Raw genomic sequence first — 23,039 nt, 5'->3', positions numbered from 1 at the left:
AATGTTGAATTAAAAACAAATCAAGATTCTTTTTCTACCTGCCTGCTCAAAACCTAATTTCCCCAAAAAGGTAGCATTTCCTCATTGCTCTGTGGTCTATAGCTGAGCCTCAGTCTCAACCACAATGTAGAAATGATAACACCCAACCCGGAGGACTGCTGTGAAGGTGAATGAGATCATGAGCTGAGAAGCATTTAGCATGGTATCTTCATATTTGGTGTCAGCAAATCTTACTTCCCTTCTCCTTTTCCTATGCTTTTCATTTTTCTTTCAAGTATTCCCCTTGGCTCCGTAAATTATCCCTATAAGCAGCCTTCCATGAAATCATGTGACACTGATTTCCTGGGCTCTGGGTGGCATCAGAGTAACTACGTATACTACAAAGACCCCTACCCAGCTTACCTGGTAGGACAAGGGGACCCTAGGCCCAGTGGGGCAGAAATCCTGGTCAACATGGGAATGTGGCATCCATTGCACACTCTGAATTGGAGAGCCAATCCCAAGGCTTCAGTCACAGCTCTACTTCTTCCTGAACCACCAAGGACTCATGGGTGGAGTCCTGGGTCCTCAGCACAGATTCATAATCACAAAAGAGGGGATGTGGCAGCCAGTTCAATGGAAGAAGCACTAGACTGAGATTAGAGGTTTCCAGCTGGCTACTGATCCCAGCCAACGCATGTCTGTGCTTCCTCAGTTATAGCATGCAGGGGTGTGGGCAGATGGTCTTCATGCTCTCTTTATGATCCAATGGACCTCCATTTTAAAGGTTACCAACTGTGGTTTAATCAGAAGTCCAAGAAGCATAGTCAATGCATCCAAAATATATTTTATTGAGACTGGAGCATCGACAATAAGTACACATTATGAAACATCAGAAAGACTCAAGTTTAACAACTTTAACATTCACAAATACAAACTGCTTTTGGCTCTGAGGCACACAGAGAACAAGGGGAATGGGGAAGACAAGGTACTGTCTTGGAGGCCCAGACCTACTGGGCCATGTGCTGGTCTTCCCCCACAGAGAAGGGCCTCCTCTGACTTGGTAGTATTCCTAGATGCCCTTACAAGGAGGAAAAGTAATGCTTTCCCCATGATTCCAGAGCAGGACAAACTATGTGTAATTCTGCTGCCCGTTTTCTTTCTGGTTCAAAAAATTTCCATGGCAGCATTAAGATGAAACCATAGGCTACTTCTTGACACCACAGAGATAGTAGGCACAGACCTGGAAGCCATTTGGCCTGAAAAATCCATCTTGGGAACCCTATGGGCTTAGAAGCCAATCTGTCCCATGAAAGTCAAACATTTCAAATATTCTCATAAATAGAGTAGGATAATGAACCCCCATGGTTAATTACAGGAAAGCAGATAATATGACCAAGTTCAGTTTCAATGAACAGTCAAGAGATTGAAGTGAAACCTGGACAAAGTCCTTCTCCCCAAACCTCAGTTCTCCACTCAGCTCCATATCCATGTTTGCTTTCAAGATCCATCTGATGCTAGGAAGAAACCTAAAACCCGTGTAAGAGTGGCAATTGTTTAGGGTGGGTGAATTAAGTTCTATTCTGCCCGTGTCTCCTGGGTGACACAGTGAGTCGCTCAGTACCAGACTGAAGGTGATGAAAACACTCGGTCTCTGGAATGAGATTTCTCTGGCATGTTGAGTCCTTAAGGACTATCATGATGTCACAGGTTTCTGAAGGTGACATGGGAGCCACCAGGGTGATGTTGACAAGTGAGTCGTCTTTGGGGAACTGGCGTGAAGAAGCCGTATTATTATTCAGACAACACAGAGAAGTGGCCTGTCTAGACAGCTTGGGAGGATATGAAGTGTCTAAGAGCAATTATTTCTGGCATGTTGGAGAGCCTGCTCCATCATCTCCTGTAAAATCAGGGCAACATTTTACCACTTCTTGTTCCATGTGAGTGCAGGAGGGAAGGAAATATGCCTCCTCGATGAGTTTTGTTTCCCGGCTCATCATGATGGCCGCCATCTGAGAACTTCATCCAGACCTTTCCCACCACTGGCTACAAGAAGAAGGCAGTCTGTTGGCTCCATGACAGCCTTATTCTTGGGTTCCTCTCCCACCTCTTCTTCCAATTCTTCTGGTGGACACTATCCTTGGGAGAGAGGCTCGGAACTTCTCTGTTATGCCCTGTTGCTTGCTTGTGTCTATGTGGAAAAGTGTAATTCAGGATGGAAGGGAGAGCGTGTGCACACACACATGCAAAGGGAAAAGTTGTAAATAAATCCATAGCATATTAACAAAATGCAGAAAGGGGTGACTTTTGTTTTCTTCTTTGTGCTTTTCTAAATTTTCCCAAGTTTTAATAATAATCCTTTAAGATAACTCAGTAATTCCTCTTTAAGGGCCCTAATTGGTCCTTTCTTGTCATCTGTCCAGCCAGCCACTCTACTACTGAGATTCATCCTGGCCCAGGACTTCAGAAAGTGAGTCAGCTGTGGCTCACTCACCTTTCAATGGCCAATGAACGTTGTTCGAGTAGAGTTCTGTGCATCTGGGTCAGCCACGCCCCAAGTATGACTCAGGTGTCCTTTATGAACATTCGGCAGTAGGGAGGGTTGTTAGGCAGCCAAATGACTCAGCCCTCATGTGGGCTGAAGCTGTTCTGGGTTCCCTGGCTCAGGGAACCAAGGTGATATGCCTCGCAGCATTTCTTAGACAGGAATTCATAAACACATGTCTGATTTGTAGTTGCCTTTTAGTTTTCACGTCAAATGGCGTAGGAGGCTAGACAGCATTTCCTAGGAAATCCAGGGTCCCATGGCTCCTGTAGAGCCTTGTTTCCAGCACTGTGAAGGTCATGTGTGAGGGGACAGGCATTTTTCCAGGCTCCGTCCTCAGGCCCTTTGCCAAACTCGGCTGGGGACAGAGCCTTCTCCCTGCCCCTTCCCCCCTCCCTCTAACTCACTGCCACGATGGGCTCCACAGCAGACAGGTCTGTCTTCCCAGACTGGAGTTGGGAGAAGGGCAAGAGGTTACTGGCCAGTGGAACCCTCCGGCCATCGCTCTTCTCTGTCCAAGCCACCCTGAAAGAAGCAACTGGGGAGGGTGGCCTCTCCTCCTGGGCCTTGGGCAGCCTTTGGCACATGCTCAGTAATGCCTTCAGCTCGACCCTGAAGTTCTCATTGAGCCAGCAGTAGATGAAGGGATTGTAGCAAGTGCTGCTCATGGCAAACCAGTGGAAGGCGAAGTAGAGGGCATTGTTGGTGTGGATGACCTTGCTGGACAGGAGGAGGACATAGCAGTTGAGGGGGAACCAGCAGAGAGCGAAGAGGACCACCACCAGCATCAGCATCTTGATGGTCGTCTTCTTCTTACGCCGAAGGGCCAGGTACTGCTCCGTGGTCACATCCCCAATGGTGTTGCACAACCACAACTTCTTGGCCACTCGGGCGTAGGCCACGGAGATGATGAGGAGGGGGAGGATGTACAGCAGGATGAAGGTAGCCAAGTCCAGGTACTTCCAGAAGAGGTCAGCTGGCTCAGGGAAGTCTGGCAAGCACAGGGAGCGGACAATGTTCTCACTGGTGGCAGGGGGGACAGAGAGAGAGACAGAGACATAGAAACAGGGAGAGGCAGAGATGGAGAAAGGAAGAGGAGGGTGTGCCATTAGTGTGGAAAGGCTTCATCCCAAGAAGCACTGGCCTTCCTCCCCACTGGGCTCCCAGCTCATCCCTTATAGCACTTTTGCTACAGCGAAATTATCTGGGACATTTCTGACTCTCCCACTAGGCTGGGAGTTCTATAAGGATAAGGAGAACACCTGCTCTCTCTGTGCCTCTTAACCTTGTATTACTCTTGAATAGGCCTGTAACAGAGACCCAGTAAATATTTGTTCAATGAATGGATAAAACACTGGTGTTCCTCGTCTTAGAACTAACTCACCCTGAGAGTACAACGTGCTCAGGAAATCCTGGAATTCCCCAGTTTATCACCTACTCCCATTCCAGAGGGGAATTAAGGAGGGGGGCAAAGAAATGATGGGTCTTAAGAATATGAGTGGCAGAGCCCCAACTAAAATACCTTCAGCCATTCATATAACAAGTATCTCTTTTCTATGGAATGCACCCGGTCCTCTTTGAGGAATCCCCAGAGCTCGTGTGTTAGGACTCCGCAGATTCTGACCTGCTGAATGAGGAAGCGCGAGGCACCCAGGAAGGGCCGGCAAGTACCTTCGGGGAAGTGAAAACCGCGGGGCCGTTTTGACAGAAGGCGGATTTCAATACTCTCACACGTAGGAAGCCACGCCACGAGATCTGTTACTTACAAAGCCCAGAACGGAGACACTGGGAGCTGGGGGAAGGGCAGTCCTCTGTCTGCGTCACCAGCAAGCACGCGATAGAAACCAGGGGCGCAAGCACCTCCTGTGTGGTGGTCCCCCAGGTGTCTGGGGCGGGGCTCACTTGAAGTGGTCCCTTTAGAAGGTGACCCAGGAAAAATAAGGCAGGAACTTGTGGTGGGAATCCTAACCCCGTGTCCTAATCTAAATGTCCTGATTGTGGGTGTGAACGGAGTTGTCATACTGCAAAAGGTCTAAACTCAAAATGGCTGTTTTCTCCTCCCACCCTGTGGCTCATTGCTCTTGTCCTAGGTGCTGGTGGCCCTCATTACTGATAGAGAATTATCTCTGCTTCTGTTAGCAGGGGGAAAAAAACAAACAAAAAAACCCAGCTCCCTCAGTGTGAGGGCAGATGGGATTCTGAGTGCTAGGGGATTTGGGTATGTGATTCATTTCAGTATCATAGAATTTGGGGAGGGAGCCTTTATAAATTACAGCTGACCCTTGAGCAACAGAGAGGTTAGGGGTACCGACCCCTGCATAGCTGAAAACCCATGGCTGAGTTTTGACTTCCCCCAAATTTAACTACCAATCACCTACTATTGACTGGAAGCCATACTGAAAACATAAACAATTGATTAACACATTATTTTGTGTATGTATTAAATATGTATTCTTCTAATAAAGTAAGGAAAAGAAAATGTTATTAAAACAAGAAGGATTTTAACCAACTGAGTGGCTCAGTGGGTTAAAGCGTCTGCCTTCAGCTCAGGTCATGATTCCAGGGTCCTGGGATCGAGTCCCGCATTGGACTCCCTACTCAGTGGGGAGCCTGCTTCTCCCTCTGCCTCTGCAGCTCCCCCACTTGTGTTCTCTCTCTCTATGACAAATAAGTAAATAAAATATTTAGAATTAAAATATTTAAAATCAGGAGAAAGAAAAAAAAACACCTTTCTAGTGCTGGAATCTATCAGTGGCAAAAATCCACATAGAAGTCGATCCACACCGTTCGAACAAGTGTTGTTCAAGTGTCCACTGTAGCTGTTATCAGCCTTCAGACTTAGTCTCTTGACCCTGCCTGTGGCACAGAAATGTATGTTTCTAAGTGCACACCTCAGGAGGAGTAGTGCGTGGCGACTGTGGGACACACTAGCACTGCGCCCCTAGATCCTCTCAGATCCCTTTTACAGGTCTGCAGTGCCAGGACCCTAGCCCCCAGACAACCCTGTGATCTTGTAGGTGCCTAGCCTCGGGCCACTGAAATCATTTCCTACAGCTCCCTTAAGAGCCAGAAGGGGCTGGGAGTTTCCATTTTCCCCAGGGAAGCCTGGAATATGAAAGCCCAGCTCCCTTGCTTCAAGGCTGAACAAACTCTGTGTTATTTTTGCTCTAGAGATCCGGTGCAGCTGGCTGTAGCTACCCCCAACAACTTTCCACCCCCAAATTGCACCTTCCCTAGGTCTCCCTCCACTTGCTATCCTGCATCCCCTTTCCCTCAGCCATGACCCCTGGGAGCACTTCCTTATAATTGATCTGTATCATCACAGGGTCTATTTCTAAGGAACCTCATCGAAAACAACTATGAACTGATGAAAATCGCTTGAAGCTCATTCATTCACTCACTCATTTATTCAGTAAATAAGTGATTACGTGCTGAGAGCCCGTTACGTGGAGACAGTAAGTTAGGTGCTAGGGGACACCAAGGTAACAGAATCAGAAATGGTGCCAACTCTCCCCAACCTTACAGTCTAGCTGAGGGCAGCACCTTCAGTGAACTAGTACCACACACAAGTGTTTAAATTTTTAAAAAATGAAGTGCTTTGAAAGAAATTCTCATTCTGTGAGAGGATATGACTGACAAAGCAGCCTGAAAGGGAGGCGGAGGAAGTGGAGCTTCCTGCCTCAGACACACGGACACAGGCATGTTCTGTTTGCAGGTCAGGTGAGAGCATTTAAACACCACCATTTTAGGGGTGCCTGGGTGGCTCCGTCACTAAGCATCTGCCTTCGGCTCAGGTCATGATCCCAAGGTCCTGGGGTCGAGCCCTGCGCTGGGTTCCCTGCTCAGGGGGAGCCTGTTTCTCTATCTCCCACTCGCCCTAGCTTATGTTCCCCCTCATGCTGTGTCACTCTGCCAAATAAATAAATAAAATCTTAAAAAATAAATAAATAAACATCGCCAATTTAGAATTTTGCGTCTTGGTCTGTGTGATTGTGTGGGTATGCGTTCCCAGTGAAAGAAGCTGTCCGCTACTGCCTTGACCTTGCAGACAAACTGGGTGGAGAACAAGGAGGGAGCCGAACTGGTTAAGAGGAAGAGAGGAGAAAGAGAGGAAGGGATGCCACAGACAGTCGTCGTTATCGGGCCCCCCGCACCCCTGCTCAGAAGCAAGAGGACGGGAGACAGACAGAGGGAACAGCTGGGTGCAGCAGGTACTGGGGTCAGGGCCGGAGTGGGGATGCTCAGATTTCCCTGTCAAGGTCCTCAGTGGCCACAGGCTGCTCCTTACTAGCCAACTCACCTGTACTTGAAGGTAAATAATTTCTGGCAGATGGCGTGTGGGAGTGAAAAGAACGTTGCCATGGTCCAGATGACCGTGATGTAGATGACCCCTTTCGTGATGGAGATCCGGGGTTTCAATGGATGCATGATGACCTGGAAAACAAGCATTGTGTGTCGCCAGCCGAAGAAATGCAGAAGCAGACAGAATCCTGACGACGCAGCTGCCGTGTCTTTCCAAGGCAGGCAGGTCCGATTTATAAAAGAGCACCCCTTCATTCAGGATGAAGCCCCTGGACCACGCCACCCCCATGGCCCCCCTCCAGTGGGTCGTCTGGACTCAGAGACTCCAAGTAGCTCAGAGCCGTCTTGCCATCATATGTGGCAGAAGGAGGGGGCGGGGCAGGGGTGGGGTAGGAGGTCTGCTTGCATGACACCCACAAGGCCAGCAGAAAGACAAGCCATGATCAGCCTCCACCTTGGGATCGTGCCCTGCCCCCTCCCCCAGGACCCTTTAGGTCATGGAGGGCTCTGACCTCATGGGAAGCTGCATGGACGTTTATCTGGGGATTCACAACACTGGTGATGAAATTATTTACTTATTGGGGCGCCTGGGTGGCTCAGTGGGTTAAAGCCTCTGCCTTTGGCTTGAGTCATGATCCCAGGGTCCTGGGATCGAGCCCCGCATCGGGCTCTCTGCTCAGTGGGGAGCCTGCTTCCCCCTCTCTCTCTGCCTGCTTGTAATCTGTCAAATAAATAAATAAAATCTTTTAAAAAATGTATTTATTTAAATTATTGCATTCGTTGTTAAAGCTGCAGTGGGGTCCAGCTTTCCCACGCCTATAGTAAAGCCTGGATTGCAGACTTTGGGCTGAAAAGCATCCTGGAATTGCCACAATGTGATAATCCATTCTCCTTAAACCTTTTGGTCAAGACTTGGGAATCTCATGGCATTCTCATCTTCTAAGAGCAGGAGCATTCTCTTTCTTACAAAAGGCGCCCTGAGACAGGTGAATCCAGGGTTAGGGGGAGAGGTCATATAGAGTGACACAGTGGACATTCTGGCTGTGTCTCCCCAAATTTTTCTCCAGTTTTTTTCCTAGGTTTTATGGGAGGAAGTCACAGGCATTAGAAGTGGCTCTGCACAGCCCTCTTCTGGAGCTTGCCCTTCACGCTCCCTCCTTGTTCAGGTTGCTGAGAGAAGTGAGAGCCTGGGTCAGAGGCCCTGGACATCACTTGAAGATTTCACTGGCTTTGGGACAAGTCCCCATTTTTGGGGTTTATAACACAGCATCGTGATCAATGTGGGCAAGACTTATCCCTGAGCTCCTCAGACCAACCCACCTTTGGCCCAAGGGTCACTCAGCCATGTTAAGATGGGGGTAAGCACAGGCCAGGTAAGGGCGACCCAGAATCCCTCTTGTTGAATTCAGGGAGAAGGTTAAGAAAGGCAAATATATTTGTATGCCAGAAAAATATTTGTATGCTAGCTTTTCAGACATTGCCCAAAGCATCTGCAATAGAAACGCCAAAATGACGGACTTGCAGGGCTGAAGAAATCTGTTTGCCCGGCCCAGTTCCCTCCCAATGATGAATGTCTGCTAAACCATCCCTTTCAAGTGTCATCCGGCCCTTGTTTAAAAGTGGCCAGTGAAATGAAACTCATTACCTCCCCAGGCAGCTCTGTTCTATGTAAAAATTCTTTCTCACACTGAGCTGTATCTTTGAATTTGCGTCTTTGAAGCCTCCTCTCCTTTGGTCTTTGTTTGCGTCTCTTGGAGCTACTCACAATAAATTCTACCCTCTCTGTCCGGTGGCCCTTATGGTATGGGCCTTGTAAGGTGCCCCTCAGCTTTCTCAGAGCAGGGTGGTCTAGTGATCAGAGCAGAGGCTTGAAGCCAGACAGACCTCAGTGCTAATCCTAGCTTCATCAGTCACCAGGCAGGTGATCTTGGGAAAGCTACACACGCACTTTCCTTCGTTTCCATTCCTCGATTCCACACAGACCTAAGGACGCAATATGGACCAACTAAGTCAGTGTGTGGGAGGTCCTTGACACAGAGGCGTCCTCCTCCAGGATAGGCATCCCCAGGCCCTCTTTGGTTTCCTTTGCCATATCCACCACATGCGTCTGATGGGGCAGGACAGCGAGCAGGAACTTCCTGCTCTACCCTGAGGCCCGCTCCTGCCACCTGGATACTCTAGCTTCCTCCTCGATAACGGGGGCCAAGAAACAGCCATCTCCCTTGACTCTGCCCTGCAGTGATTTGCCAATCTCTTTTCATGTGTGATTTTCAGGTTGGCTTTTCTACACCCAAGACAAGCTCATTAATTTCTGAAACACGACATGGAAGCCTTTGCTGGAAAAACAAACTGGGAGTAATGATTTTCTCGTAGCGCTTAGCACACGCGTTTTAAAATGCCTAGCCTGGGTGCTCAAACTGATCAATGAGACAACTACGCATACTGAAACATGTGCTAGAACACTGTGTTGGACCCTGCAGTTCCCTGAGAAGCAAAGCCTGATGGGGACGGACAGGGGGTCAGGGGTAGGTGCCCTCACCTGGTGGCGGTCAACGGCGATGGCCGTCAACGTCAGTGCGGAGACATGCAGGGAGCAGTACTGGGCGAAGCGGCTGACGTGGCACATGCCTTTCCCGAACACCCAGGTGCTGTTCACAAAGCGGACCTGGAAACCAGCCCACAGAGGTCAGAGGCCTTGAGCCTGACACCCAGCCCCTGTGGCCTCTGAGGAGCATCCCTCAGGAGGTTTCTTCCACTCCACTCTCCTCAGCTGTGGGTCACACACGATTTCCTCCAGCAGGACTGATTTCCAATCACTCAATTCAGGGAAACCTGATCACGTTGCTGGGGCCTCCCCCTGTTAGGTGCCGAGAGAGTGTGGGAATCCGTGGGCTTTGGACTTGGACTTGCCACCTCCACTGGCCTCTAGATGTGTGGCCTGGGCCGAGGGATACAATCTCGCTGAACCTCAGTTTCCTTATTTGTAAAATGAGCCTTAAAAATCTCTACCTTGCAGGCTTATTGTAAGGATTAAGGTTTCAGAAGGTCTATAAAGGGGGGAACACTGTATCTGGCAGATCAGTAGAAAGAAATAGGAGCTATTTTTCTGGTAATAATAAAATCCATTCTTGGCCCGCGTGAGTTCAGACTTAATGGGGGACACACATAGGAAAAATCACAACAGCGCGTGGGGGCTGTGCTCTCTAATGTTGACTAAGCAAACCTGCAAGTCCATCTGGGAAGGGGACCGAGGGGCCTGGAGAGCGGCAGGCAGGCTGGGGAGAAGACAAGCTCCAGGCCAGCGTGGGGCCCTAGCAGCAGACCGAGGCCTCATCCCACATCACCCACAGCTGCCTGCTCACTCCCTCAGTGCTCCAGCTGCTCCTGACTGATGCCCGAGAAAGCTCAGGCACTGATTCTGAACAAGTCTGGGGAGAGGACCCAGTATCTCAGGATGCAAGAAGGGAAGTATTCAGTGCCAGAGAAGGCCCGGAGAGAGGGCCACAAGGCGGGGTGGGAGAGGGCTGAGGCTGATAGGAAACACGATCGAGTAAATGACAGAGCAAGTCAGTTGGACAGGAAGAATACCATCCAGTGATTTACAACAGAGTATTTGCCTCTTACGACTGTCACCTGCGGCAAAGCTCTTAGGCTCTATGAGCTTTACTGTCCTCGTCAGTACAATGGGCTAAAGTTGTTGTGAAAATCGAACAAGAAAGAACACGTGGAGAATAGGTAGAGCAGTGCTTTGTACAGAGGAAGCACTTAACACAGTAACTACTCCCGTTACAACAGGAGATGAGCTCCTGTTACGACATGAGATGAGCTTTAAAGAGTAAGTAGTCTTGGGCACCTGGGTGGCTCAGTCGGTTAAGCGTCTGCCTTTGGCTCAGGTCATGATCCCAGGGTCTGGGATTGAACCCCGCGTCGGGGTTCCTGTTTGGTGGGAAGCCTGCTTCTCCCTCTCCCACTCCCCATGATTGTGTTCCCTCTCTTGCTGTGTCTCTCTCTGTCAAATAAATAAATAAGAAATCTTTAAAAAAAAAAAAAAAAGGAAAGAAAAGAAAAAAGGAATAAATAGTCTTTGTTCCTATAGTAGTAAGAACAAAGGCTTGGCCCTGAGTCAGAAATCCCAGGCCCTGTTTGAGGAATAAGCAGTGAGATGGTCTGGCGGGAGTGTGTGGAAGAGAGTCGCGAGGGACCACGAGTGTGGGCAGATCGTGACACTAGGACAGCAGACCAAAGATTTACTCTCTGTGGGGCTGGGAGCCAGCAGCCATATGAGGCTTTTGAGCCATCCACGAACATTATGGGGCTAGACATTGTCAGCGATTCCTGCTTCTCACCTCCCACCTTCAAGACATCATAGAGCCAACCGGGGCTGCCTTGCACGGCTTTCAGATCATCTCCTCTTCTCCAGTCCCAAGGCCGTGGTCCTCGTGGCATGCCCCACCATTTCTCCCCCAGACCGTTTCCAGCCTCCTAAAGGCTTTCTCTGTCCTCCGATCTTGGCCACTTGTGATTCAGGCTTCACACTGCGGATGGTATTTTCCCAGCTAAAAATCCGATTACTGTCACCTTCCCAGTTTACTTCCCACCAAGGTCCCGCTTGGCCTCATCCTGGCCTTCGGGACAGAGCCAGATGCCTCCAGAGCACCCAGGCCCCTTCACAAGCTCGTCCCAGCCTTCCTGGCCCACCTCCGCTTGTCCCCAGCTCTCCGCGCACCCCCCACAGCACTCTGCCCCACTGCCCCCCCCGCCCATCAAGAGCCACTCAACATCCCCTCAACACAAAATGAGCTTTGACACACTTTGCCTTTGGTCTCCCGGTCCCTGTCTGCGTGGAGCCTTCACCTCGACCTGGGAAACTCTGGCTCTTCCAGGCCGCTTTGAAATGTCACGTTCTTTGTACAGTCTCCTGTGACCCTCTCCTGGGACTCTGGCAGGACAGAACCAATGATTCTCTCCTCTAGGCTCCACCACATTCTGTGCGTGCCTCTGCCACCCACCGGAATTATAAGTAACTGTTTGCTTTTCTCTCTCGATGACCACAGCTGAACTTCACGCTCACTGTCGTGTGTAAAGTGGACAGGAACACGCTCACTGTCGTGTGTAAAGTGGACAGGAAAGGAGACCAGAGACGAAGAACGTTGTCACCAACTAGCTGGAAGACAGGATGCCTTACCTGAGAAGACCCTCCCCACAGCCCTTTCATACACTCTTGTGCTTCAAGGTAACAGGGGATACGAGATTGGGGGGCGGTGGTATTTGGAGCCCTTTTGTCCTTGGCTGGTGACAAGAGGATTCCGAGTAGCCAGGAATCAGATATAAGCTGGCCAGTGAGCAGGAAAGGTCCATGGTTTGGAGTAGCGGAAGCTTAACATAGTCCAAGAACACCCCCACCCCCTCACCTGCCACCCCCGGGTTCAGTGGCTTAGTGGACAGACCTCTGGACTTGAGTCAGAAAAGTAATTCTTATCATGCCTTTTGCCAATTACTAGCTAAGTGACCTTGTACAAGGGACTGAACCTCTATCTGTGCCTTAGTTTCCTCACCGGCAAAACGCAATTTTCTCATAAGTGAGGAGAAAAGAGAGAATGTAGTATTAAAATGTGAGGTTTGGAAGGATGTTCACACAGGTGGGAGTTCACCCTCTTCCTTTGGCTTGTCTATTATTCTGGTTGAGTATGAGTATGAGAGACAGACAGAGAGGGGCAGAGAGAGACAGAGAATCTGCTTTGGTCAAAATACCAATAATAACAAGGTTATTCCATGAAGTGGTAAAAAACCCCAAAAAAACAAAAACAAAAACGTGACTCATGCTGCAGAAACCTAAGGGATAACTGTCATTAGACTGCTTGGTCCTAGCCCTCACAATCCCAAACCACCCAGGAGCACCACACTCCCGAGCCCCAAGTCCCGGAGGGACGGGAAGGACACGGCTCATGCCAAGCAGCCAGTGCCTTGGTGTGGGGGTGGAGGGTGGGGAGGTGTTCATCTACCACCCACGTGCAAGTACCCCCAGCCCAGCCCTGGGACTCAAGCCCACCTCATTCTCATCTCTTCCCCAACACACTTCTGACACAGCCTCATTGTCAAACCACAAAAGAGAGACGCAATTTAAATAAGTGTTCTAGGAAAATGCACTTAAGTGTCCATTAACAATTAGCAGTTGTTTGCTGTTGCAGCTGTGGCACAAAGCAGCACCCTAGGGTGGCAGCGGGGCATTGAATGGGCTGGAACTTTGGGGATGGGGGGGGACTTAGCCATCTCTGCCATTTCCAGGAGCTTCGATTTACCGCTTGATATCCAATAGGCCCAAAGGCCAGTGCTATTAAACAGGAAGTGGTCATTCGCTCCGGGGTGACTGCAGACACTCCAGTCACTGACCCCAGTGCCCCCAGCTGCAGAAGTTCGGGCTCAAAAGGTGATGAGACAGACAGAAAAGAGAGAGAGAGGAAGGACAGAAAAACAAAACCACAGACAGGAAGATCGGGAAAGGGAGGATAGAGACAGTCACCGGGAGGGAAAAAGATGAAGACACAAAGAGTCAGAGCAAAGGGACAAAAGTCTGCGAGACAGGGCAGAGTTCAGACTTCAGCGAGGAAGCCAGAAGGGAAGGAGCTGGAGAGGCGCAGCCCGTGCTCCCACCCCCCACCCCCGCGCCTCGGGCCAGACCCGGGGCAACCGGGGGAGAGAACTGTAAGGACCGAGGAGAGAGGGGCGCCGGGCAAGCGGGACGGGCGGGGGCAAAGCGGGGGCCGAGGCCTCACCAAGGTGAAGGGCGTGTTGAGCAGCGTGATCATGATGTCGGCGACCGCCAGGTTGACGATGAAGAGGCTGGTGGCCGAGTGCATTCGCTGGTTCTTGAAGATGACATGACAGACCAGGACGTTGCCGAAGAGCGAGAAGACGATGATGAAGGAGTAAGCCACGATGAGCAGGGCTTTCACCGTGGGGTTCTGGGACTCGGCCCCGTAGCGCCTCCGGCCCACAAAGTTCTGCCAGTCGGAGAAGGTGTAGTTGCTCCAGAAGAAGTGCGAGGCGTTGGGCACGGCCAGGGCCGCCTCCAGGCCCGGCTCGTCGGCCCGACCCTCGGGGCGCTCGGCGGCTCGCACCAGCGGAAGCAGGCAGAGCAGCACCCCGCGCGTGCCCATCCTGCGGGAGCCCCGGCACCCGAGCCCGCGCCGCGCCCACGTCCGCGGGGAGGGGAGGGCGCCGGCTGCGCTTGGGGGTGCTGGCCGCACTTCTCCCGCTCTGCGCAGCTCCGCGCCGCGGCTCCGGCTCCCGCCCGGGCTCCCGCTCCGGCTCCCGCCCCGGCTCCCGCTCCTGCTCCGGCGGTGACGCGCGCCCGCTCCGCCCGCCCGGCCGGGTGCCCCTTCGGAAATGCAACCCCGCGGGGCTCGCAAGGTTCTCTCCCTGCGCGCGCTCGCCCGCTCGCTTTCTGGCGCGCCGCACTCCGCCCGCTCCCACGCCGGGAGTACAACTCCGCCCGGCTTCCGGGGCTCTGTCCCTGTCACACTCGCCCCGCCATCCCGCCCCAGCCCCGTTACTGTCAAGGGAGAGGGCAGGCGGGTGGCAGCCGCCCCCGTGGGGGTGCCTGGCCCTTGGAGCGCGCGGCTTGTCAAGCCTGGTGTGCGGGCTCCGGGCGGCCCCCTGTGCGGAGACGGGGATGCACAACGCCTGTGCCCTCGGAGCGTCAGCCGGGGCGCGGTTTCCACACTGCGGTGGATCCCTGGGTCCCGCTGTTTTTAAGGAACAAGGCGAGTAAGGCAATGGAAGGGAGGGCTTCTCCAAACCCCTTCACCACCAGACTTCAGATTTGCTGGAGGGCTTCCTAGGTTTTGTTTCCTGCAGGTCTTAAGACAATGGGGGTGGTGGTGGGGGGTAGGCTTTTCCAAGGAAACTCTTCAAAGCGGAACAATCTGCTGACAGGATCAAAGAATCAAAGGAGATAAGTAGCTGCGTGCCCCCTGTGGCCTGAGAAGCTTTTGAAGCTTGAGGAAGGGGTGTATTACCCATGTTTCTGTTCTCTGCCTACTCCACAGGAAATCCTGGTACCTTGCTCACCCGTTTTCATTCCCATTGAGTAGTCTCTCCCAGTCATGACAACCCGGCCGCCCACCCACTGACCCCATCCCGGGGAGTCAGGATCAAATCACAGCTTTGTCACTTCCTAGCTAAGAGATCCTGGGCAAGTTAAATTTAACTTTTCTGCCGTTGGTGAAAAGCTTTCTAGAGCGCCCGGGTGGCTCCGTTGATTAAGCGTCTGCCTTCAGCTCAGGTCATGATCCCAGGATCCTGGGATCCAGCCCAGCAATGGCTTCAGGCTCCCTGCTCAGCAGGGAGTCTGCTTCTCCCTCGGCCCCCTACCCCCAGCCCTGCTTGTGTTTCCTCTCTCTCCCTCACTCGCTCTCAAAAAATTAAATAAAATCTTTAAAAGAAAAAAAAAAGCTTTCCTTTTCCCATTTGTGGGATTTTCAGAGACCCTTGAATGTCCCCACCACCCTGCCGTCTGGTGCTAGGTATGCAGTAATCTGTGGACGGCCATTTGTAACTGAGCGCCCCACACCCATTCAAATGGTAAAGGTCAGGTAGACTGTCTACGGCATTATCTCCCCCTGCTGGGACTCCACCAAAAGACTTAAGTCCAGGTTCCTTCTGAGGATTCCATTTGGCCCAGGGGAAAGCCTGCTCCTTTGTCCCACCTTCACCCTGAAGAATGGGCCCCGCCCACCAAAGTCCTCTATATTTCAGGAGGTCAGGAGGAGAGGCCCCAGGCACCTCTCACTTTGGAACTTTTCCAGGGGAAGTTAGATGTCAGCTTCTGTACCTCTTCAAACTTCAGGGATACAGTTCAAGCTCTCCTACTGATAAGCGGCTAGGAAATGGTTTAAGTGTCATCACAATAAAATACAGGTGCACTTCCCCAGGTGGGCGGGAGCCTGGGAAGTTTTCCTAGAAAGGTGGTACTTTGGTTCAGTCCTAAGGTACCAGGAAGAAACAGGTCACAGAGGAGGCAGAGGGAAGAAGATGGAGTATTCCAGAAGGAAGGAACCATGGTACATGCAAAGACATAGAGGTGAGTATGCTCCTGGCACATTCAGCGGCTGTAAGAGTGATATGAATGCATTCCCGAAGGCCCTTGGCATTCACCAAAGGGCGGTAAGTACAAAACTGACAAGATCACGGCTGCATTTTAGAAAGAACCCTCTAGTGACTTCCTGGGAAATAGGCTGCAGCCGGAGGCAGGAGGTTTGGCGGCTGGTCAAGTGATCCTGAATCAAGGAGCTGGCAAGGGGAAGAGCAAGGGTGACAGAGATGGGAAGGAGGACACATGGCTGATTGCCTCATTTTCAGTTTGAAGTCAAGCACAAAAAAGATCCTCCTCTGACCTCACTTAGCTCTCTCCATTATTTTATCTGCAAATTCAAAGGGGTCCATTCTTGTTTCCAGTTTTTCCTTCACATTCACTCTTCAGGCAACTCCGTGTAGGGGAGAGTATGGTGAGCAAATGTCCTTCAATTCTGCTGATGGACCTGGTGGGTCCCAGAGGATTAGGTGGTCAGAATAGGGGATTATGTGACTGGTCCTAGGAGAAGGGACAGGATGCCAGGCAGATCAAGTAATAGGTATTTAGTTCTAGAAAAGAAACCAAGAGACTGCCTGTAAACATGTAATTCAAGAGCTGGGTAGACTTAATGGTCTACTAAGGTGACTTGGTACCATTTCAGGGAGGCAAGGCTGGAATGTGCTGGTAATTTAGAGAACAGAATCCTACTTAATCAAATTGTTGAGAAAGAATGAATGTGCAGACTAAGGTTAGTCAGCCTGGAGCACACAGAAAGGAATCAAAGGTAGGCAGTGTCCTTCCAAGCACTGTCCCCCATGTACCCTGCTTGGTGCTCTGTGACAGGTGCACTCATCTGCTCCTAATTAATGCCTTCACTTTGATACATTTCTCCCCACATCCCCCTTGGTGATTTGAGGGCATTTATGCCAGATGCCTGAAACCTCCCCTCCATCGGAAGACAAGACGACATATTTTAGCTCTTAGCTTTCCATAGAAGAAAATCCTGAGACAAAGATTCTAGAGGAAGGGTTTATTTGAGAAATGAAGGCAAACACCAGTAGGGGAATGGAAAAGCGAGACAAGGTTTGGAAGGGGCCAGTAGTCTATTGGCAGGCCAGCTACCACTGTGAGGGACTGGAGCCCCTTCCTTTTGGGAAAGCCATTGCAAAGCAGACACATCAGCTATCCAAACCAGTAGACAAGAGCTGGATATCTACCCACCCAACTCCTATCAATCACTGGTTGAAGGCTGCTCCCAGGGGTGTGATAATTCTCTTGCACTTCCAGCTGTCAAGGAGACAAGTAAATATTGGTTCTGGTTGGAATTTGGACAGATGTGCTATTCCGTGAGCATTCGGCTCTCCGATCAGTCTCCCAAGTTCCCAGCGCCCAACTCTCCTGGCCCGAATTTACTCTCAACTGTAGCAACAGCCCAGGGCTTGATGAAAGCAGAACATCCCCCACCCACCCCACGTCAAGGCTAAGTTTTGAAAAAGAAGTCCCTTCCTCAGAGACCTTAATGGTTCTGTAACATTATCATTTGCTATTATGAAGATGATTTGGGAAGACACAGAGCTGCTCTTACAGAATGAGACAGCTCCTTCCTTTGTGCGTTCTGAATAAAACTGAGGACGCTGTGTAGAGTCAGGCTGTGCCAGATAGTAATTATATTTCTGTCTCTAATAATAGTCACACGTATTAAACATACCAAAGAGTAGAGAATTTAACTCTTTCAAATGGACTTGAAACGAGAAAAATAGTAAATCACCTCACCAGCATTCACAAGACCAAGCATTACAGAATGGTAATATCACACAGAGGCCTCAGAAAGAAGTGTTTGAGAGCCCCACTCCATCAACATTCCCAGCACTGCGAGTAGTTGCTCCTCTAATGCCAGGGTTATTTCCTGAAAAGGTCCTACTTGAGTTAAAAATGCACCAACCCACAATTCTTCTCTCCTGCCAATCATTGGCAGAGGGGAAGAAAGAACAATTAGCATGTCAGGCACATGACTGTCAATCAAAGTTGATCTGTTTTAATGGCAAAGGTGGGATGGCATCATACCTTAGTTACAAAGTGAATCAGGTAGACCTGAAATAGAAAGTATGGCTTAAGATATTCCCAACACAATAAAAACACTGAGTGTGGGCATGTTACCCCTGGAATCGGTTTCCAAGTATGCTGGAAATATTCCAGTACCCTGGAGCTGTAGACTAAAATGATATATTTAGGGGCACCCGGGCGGCTCCATGGGTTAAGCGTCTGCCTTCGGCTTGGGTCATGATCCCAGGGTCCTGGGTTCCAGCCCTGCATCAGGATCCTTGCTCAACGGGGAGTCTGCTTCTTCTCCCTCCCCCTCTGCCTGCCGCTCCCCATGCTTGTGCTCTCTCTCTGACAAATAAAGTCTTCCAAAAAATGATATATTTAGGATAAATAAAAGAAGTACACCCAAATTCCAACGTATAGTTTGTGGCTCCGAATACTTTGGTAAGTTGTTTGAACTTACTCCACACTTTTACATAGGCAATTTTATAAATGATGGAGCGGGTATTGGGCCAACTCATAGCAGCCCATTTAATCCCTACAGTAGACTACTGGTAGCCTTAGTGGTGCTACCACAGAACTCCTAGCTACTCTTGGCGATTCAGAGTGCCATCCTCCAGCATCTGGTCCTCTTGAACTAAATGTCCCCCAAGGTGATCTCAACCATCTCCATTGGTTGAACCATCATTCACAAGTGACTCCGAGATCTGTATCTCTACTTATCAATCCTCTTGAAAGCTCCCGGTTGTTATGATACATTTGGCTGTTGCCTGGACATTCCCACTTGGAACACCCCCCACACTTACAATTCAACATCCTCCAAACTAAACTCATTGTATCCCCTCCTTCCATTACTTTCTTACACTTGCTCCTTTTCTTGTTCACTTGTTCACCATGATTAGAGTCTTGCAGTCGCCTTACAGCCCACCCCCACTTCATGATGCTATTGCATTCGAAGATGCTATTTCTGTCTCGAATCAGCCTCCCTCTGATCCCAGGGCCAGAAAAACTCCTCCTCTTGGAAGACCTAGCTGAAGTCTTCTCTCTCCTCTGAAGACTCACTGACCTCCTTGATTTCCACAACCCAAGAACAAGCTGTGTTGCCTTATCTATTCAGTTAAAAGTGCTCCTGTAAAATGAGATCCATTCTCGGATGTGCACTTCCCTTGTGGTGCTCTGTTTGTGACTTACCTGTCCACTCTTGCAGGCCAGGATGGTGTTATTCTGCACGTCATGTCTTAAGAGCCTTGCACAGTGCCCAGACAGGAGAAATAGTAGTGTCTATTGTGGTAGACACTGGACTTGGAGTCAGATGACCTAGGAAGCAAGTCTTAAACTTTTCTTGGTACTCCTTTTGCTATCTAGTAGGATTCTGGGGGCATATCTAAGTTCTCATCACAGAAAATTATATAAATCCTCATCTTCTAAATTCAGTGTAAAACTATCCTTCTGTGGAAATATCTCCTGATTCTATTGCTAGTTAATGACTTAAAATGAGGAATCTTCATTAGATCTCTGAGGGGGGCAAAGAGAAGATAGGATTCTTCTAACAGGTGGAGCCATGGAGTTCGTATTTCAAGGTTTTCTATTATCCTACAGGTTGAGTCATATTTCCTAGCACAAGCTCTAATTCTATGCTCTTAATTGCTATTGAGCTATTTTTTCTACTTCTCTTTTCTGTTGTGTGCTTTGTTTCAGTTGGATCCTTAGAGAGTGAAAGAAAATTAAGCATGGTATCTAAACCATTTGATTAATACTGCATCTTATAGAGGAAAGGAGGATGTTTCCTGGGTTTGTTTTTTTTTTTATAATACCAAGTAGAAATTTTATTTCTAGATGGCATCACTGGATCTGCAACTCATTTTCAGAGGATGTAAGCAACAGCTGTTGTTGGTCTTACACTCCTGAAAGTGCTTTAATACTTTTTTTTTTTAATTGTCACTTGAGGTCATTAGTTTTGAGCACCAGAAAAAAGCTGTCTTTTCTTATATTAATTCTGTGCTCATTTCTATTTTACAAAGTTAGTACAACAGTAAAGACAAATTCTAGCAATTACTTGCAGGCGGTGGAATCAAGGAGGTCTGTGGTGTTTGAAGTATGATCATATTTCTCTGGGGAAGAGTTATATACAGTCAAGTAAACAAGTTGGATCTAAATGTAAAAGTCAGATCTCAGCCAACCAGAAATCAATGGCTTACCGGTAATAAAATCTAATTTGTGTGAGGAAGGTGACCGCACACATTGCTGGCAGAAATGCAAGATGGTACAACCTCTATGGTAGAGAATTTGGCCATGTTTAGTAGAACTACATATACACTTACTCCCAGTAACTCCAACATCTAGGAATTTACTCTTGAAGATGTATGTCTAAAAATGTCCAAACACTAACATGCAAGATGAGCATTACTGCATTATTCGTGTAATTGTAAATGTTGTAGCTACTTGAATAGCCAAATATGAGAGAATGATAGTGTAAACTATGGTATTTAAACTCAATGGAATACTATGTAGCTATGAAAAAGAGGATCTTTGTAAAATGACATGGAGTGATTTCCAGCACAGATTATCGGGGGTTGGTGAGGGGGGATAATGCACACACACACACACACACACACACACACACACACACTTTTTGTGTTAAGAAATAAGGGAAAATGAAAAAAATACACAAAACTGCTTTTTTAGGAAAAAGAAATGCAGAAAGGTTAAACAAGAATGGAATTGTTTACCTACAGTTGGTAGAACAGAAAGGAGTCAAAGGGATAGGGAAGGGAGAAAGATTTGAGTACACATTTTAAATGGTTAGACTTCTGGAAGCATGTACATGTTTTATATATTAAAAAAAAATTAAATCCTGGACTAGAGGGAAAAACATGCTATATAAGGAAAATTATTGGGACTGACAACATTGAAATATGGACTATAAAGTATTAAAAAATGAGAATTTTAAAAATTAAATTATTGAATGAATTTTAAATTTTCTAAAAGTCTAACTGTACTGATGTCATATAAGACAATACCCTTATTCCTAGGGTATATACAGTAAGTATTAGGGGTAAAGGAGCATTACTCCTTGAAACCTCTCAAGACTGAAAAAAAAAATTTTTTTTTTTAAGATTTTATTTATTTATTTGACAGAGAGAAATCACAAGTAGGCAGAGAGGCAGGCAGAGAGAGAGGAGGAAGCAGGCTCCCTGCTGAGCAGAAAGCCCGATGTGGGGCTTGAACCCAGGACCTGGGATCATGACCTGAGCCGAAGGCAGCGGCTTAACCCACTGAGCCACCCAGGCGACCCTGAAAAAATTTTTTATATGTGGGTGCATATTCACATGTGTGTATGAATGTGTATGTAATATACACATACATGATTTTTTAAATGACAAAAACTTAAAAGTTAATATATCTGAGTAAAAGATAAAAATAACTTCTCTATTATTTTAGCAAATCTTCCACAAAATTCAGTATTATTTCAAAATAAAAATTAAAAAAAAAATGATCTAGGGGTCCCTGGGTGGCTTAGGTAGTTGTGTCTGCCTTCAGCTCAGGTCATGATCTCAGGGTCCTGCTCAGCAGGGAGTCTGCTTCTCCCTCTCCCTCTGCTTCTCCTCCACCCTGCTTGTGCTCTAATACAAAAAAATGTTTTTTAAAAAACAAAATGAAGGGGCGCCTGGGTGGCTCAGTGGGTTAAGCCTCTGCCTTCCGCTCAGGTCATGGTCTCAGGGTCCTGGGATCGAGCCCCACATCGGGCTCTCTGCTCAGCAGGGAGCCTGCTTCCTCCTCTCTCTCTGCCTGCCTCTCTGCCTGCTTGTGATCTCTGTCAGATAACTAAATAAAATCTTAAAAAAAAAAAAAAATGAAACATGGTCTAGCTTTAAACCACTACTAAAAACCTCTGTATTGAGATTGGGGTGATAAACCCCAGGGGCTTCTGTCTACGATGGATGGATAGATGGATCGACTGAGTTTAGTATTTATGGAAAAACATTTTAATAATGTAAAATGGATACCTTCATTTAGTGCATCCTATTTACAGTCTGTCAAAGGACCAACAGAAATGCAGTTGTGCCTCCCACCCTATGAAGCAACAGCTTTTTGCCTTTGGCAACTTGCTCCAAGTCCAGATACACCATGTAATCTATTTGAATGCACTAATAGGTAGACTGGAGTTAAATCTGTAGCTTGCAGTTGAGCAAATACTGGTTTTTAGACACAATAAACACGGAACCTCTGAAACCAAACAGGAGACGTAATCAAGGGGTAATCAAGGGTACTTACTGCGGTAGTGCTGGTAGCTCCACGTAAATCACTGGACGCAGAGGGGCACGAAGCAGCAGAACGTGGCCTAGCTCACCCGCTAGACACCCGCTGCGCCAGTTTCTTAAATTAATCCACTATCATGTGCCATCACTAGCGAAGAGCCCTTTGAAAATCACTTCACCGCTTTTGATGGCAAGGCACACAGATGAAACATTCCTGCATCTGACTCAAAGGGAGTGGTAACCTTTCAATGATGACCTGAAGAGCAGTAGTTATCCCTCAGAACAGACAATGGTGGCTTGACCAAGAGAGGTGATAAAGCGGCTGTGGAAACATCAGGATGTCAAGTACCAAGCTGAAAATACACCTTGAGGTAGGGACTCAAAATGTGACTACGTAACTGGGGGTTCTAATTCAATTTTGGTCAGTAATCATGCTAAAGTAATCGGAGAAATGTGTACCCAATTGTTGGGAGTTAAGTCTGGAGAAGATTACAGGGAAATATACATATTTTTAATATATGCTCTGTTTGAATTTTAAAGAATAAATATTCACTGCCTTTATAATTTAAAAACAGCTAAAACCAGCTCTAGTGAATAGTCACAGTCAAGATACACAAATGTGCCGGCAATAGCAAGCTATGTTAACTGGCTTTACAGAGCTCAAACTAACATTCTAGTGTCTTCAGACCTAGCTAATAAACAATGAGTTAAAAAAAGTATTAAAAGGGATAAGCAAATAACAAAATGCAGACATTTTTCATTCAAGAATATGGAAGCTTGGGGCCCCTGAGTGGCTCAGTGGGTTAAAGCCTCTGCCTTCGGCTCAGGTCATGATCCC

General features: G+C 48.4%; 1 protein-coding gene across 2 annotated transcripts; it reads right to left on the bottom strand.

The window, feature by feature from the left end:
• Window positions 1-815: 815 nt before the first annotated feature.
• On the bottom strand, window positions 816-14,123 carry GPR83 (G protein-coupled receptor 83). 2 transcript variants are annotated; one of them, XM_047693762.1, is made up of 4 exons: window positions 13,600-14,123; window positions 9,366-9,491; window positions 6,825-6,958; window positions 816-3,547 (listed from the first exon to the last, which is right to left on the bottom strand). In XM_047693762.1, the coding sequence occupies exons 1-4, from the start codon at window positions 13,981-13,983 to the stop codon at window positions 2,923-2,925; spliced, it is 1,269 nt and encodes a 422-aa protein (XP_047549718.1). In that variant the 5' UTR covers window positions 13,984-14,123; the 3' UTR covers window positions 816-2,922. The 2 variants fall into 2 exon arrangements, with proteins under 2 accessions (XP_047549718.1, XP_047549720.1); XM_047693764.1 differs by lacking the exon at window positions 9,366-9,491.
• Window positions 14,124-23,039: the final 8,916 nt, after the last annotated feature.

This window comes from Lutra lutra, chromosome 10 (assembly GCF_902655055.1).
Source record: "Lutra lutra chromosome 10, mLutLut1.2, whole genome shotgun sequence".
In the NCBI taxonomy this organism is placed as follows: Eukaryota; Metazoa; Chordata; class Mammalia; order Carnivora; family Mustelidae; genus Lutra; species Lutra lutra.
The sequence above is the reverse complement of the archived record's forward strand: the minus strand, read 5'-3'. Positions and strand labels throughout refer to the sequence as shown.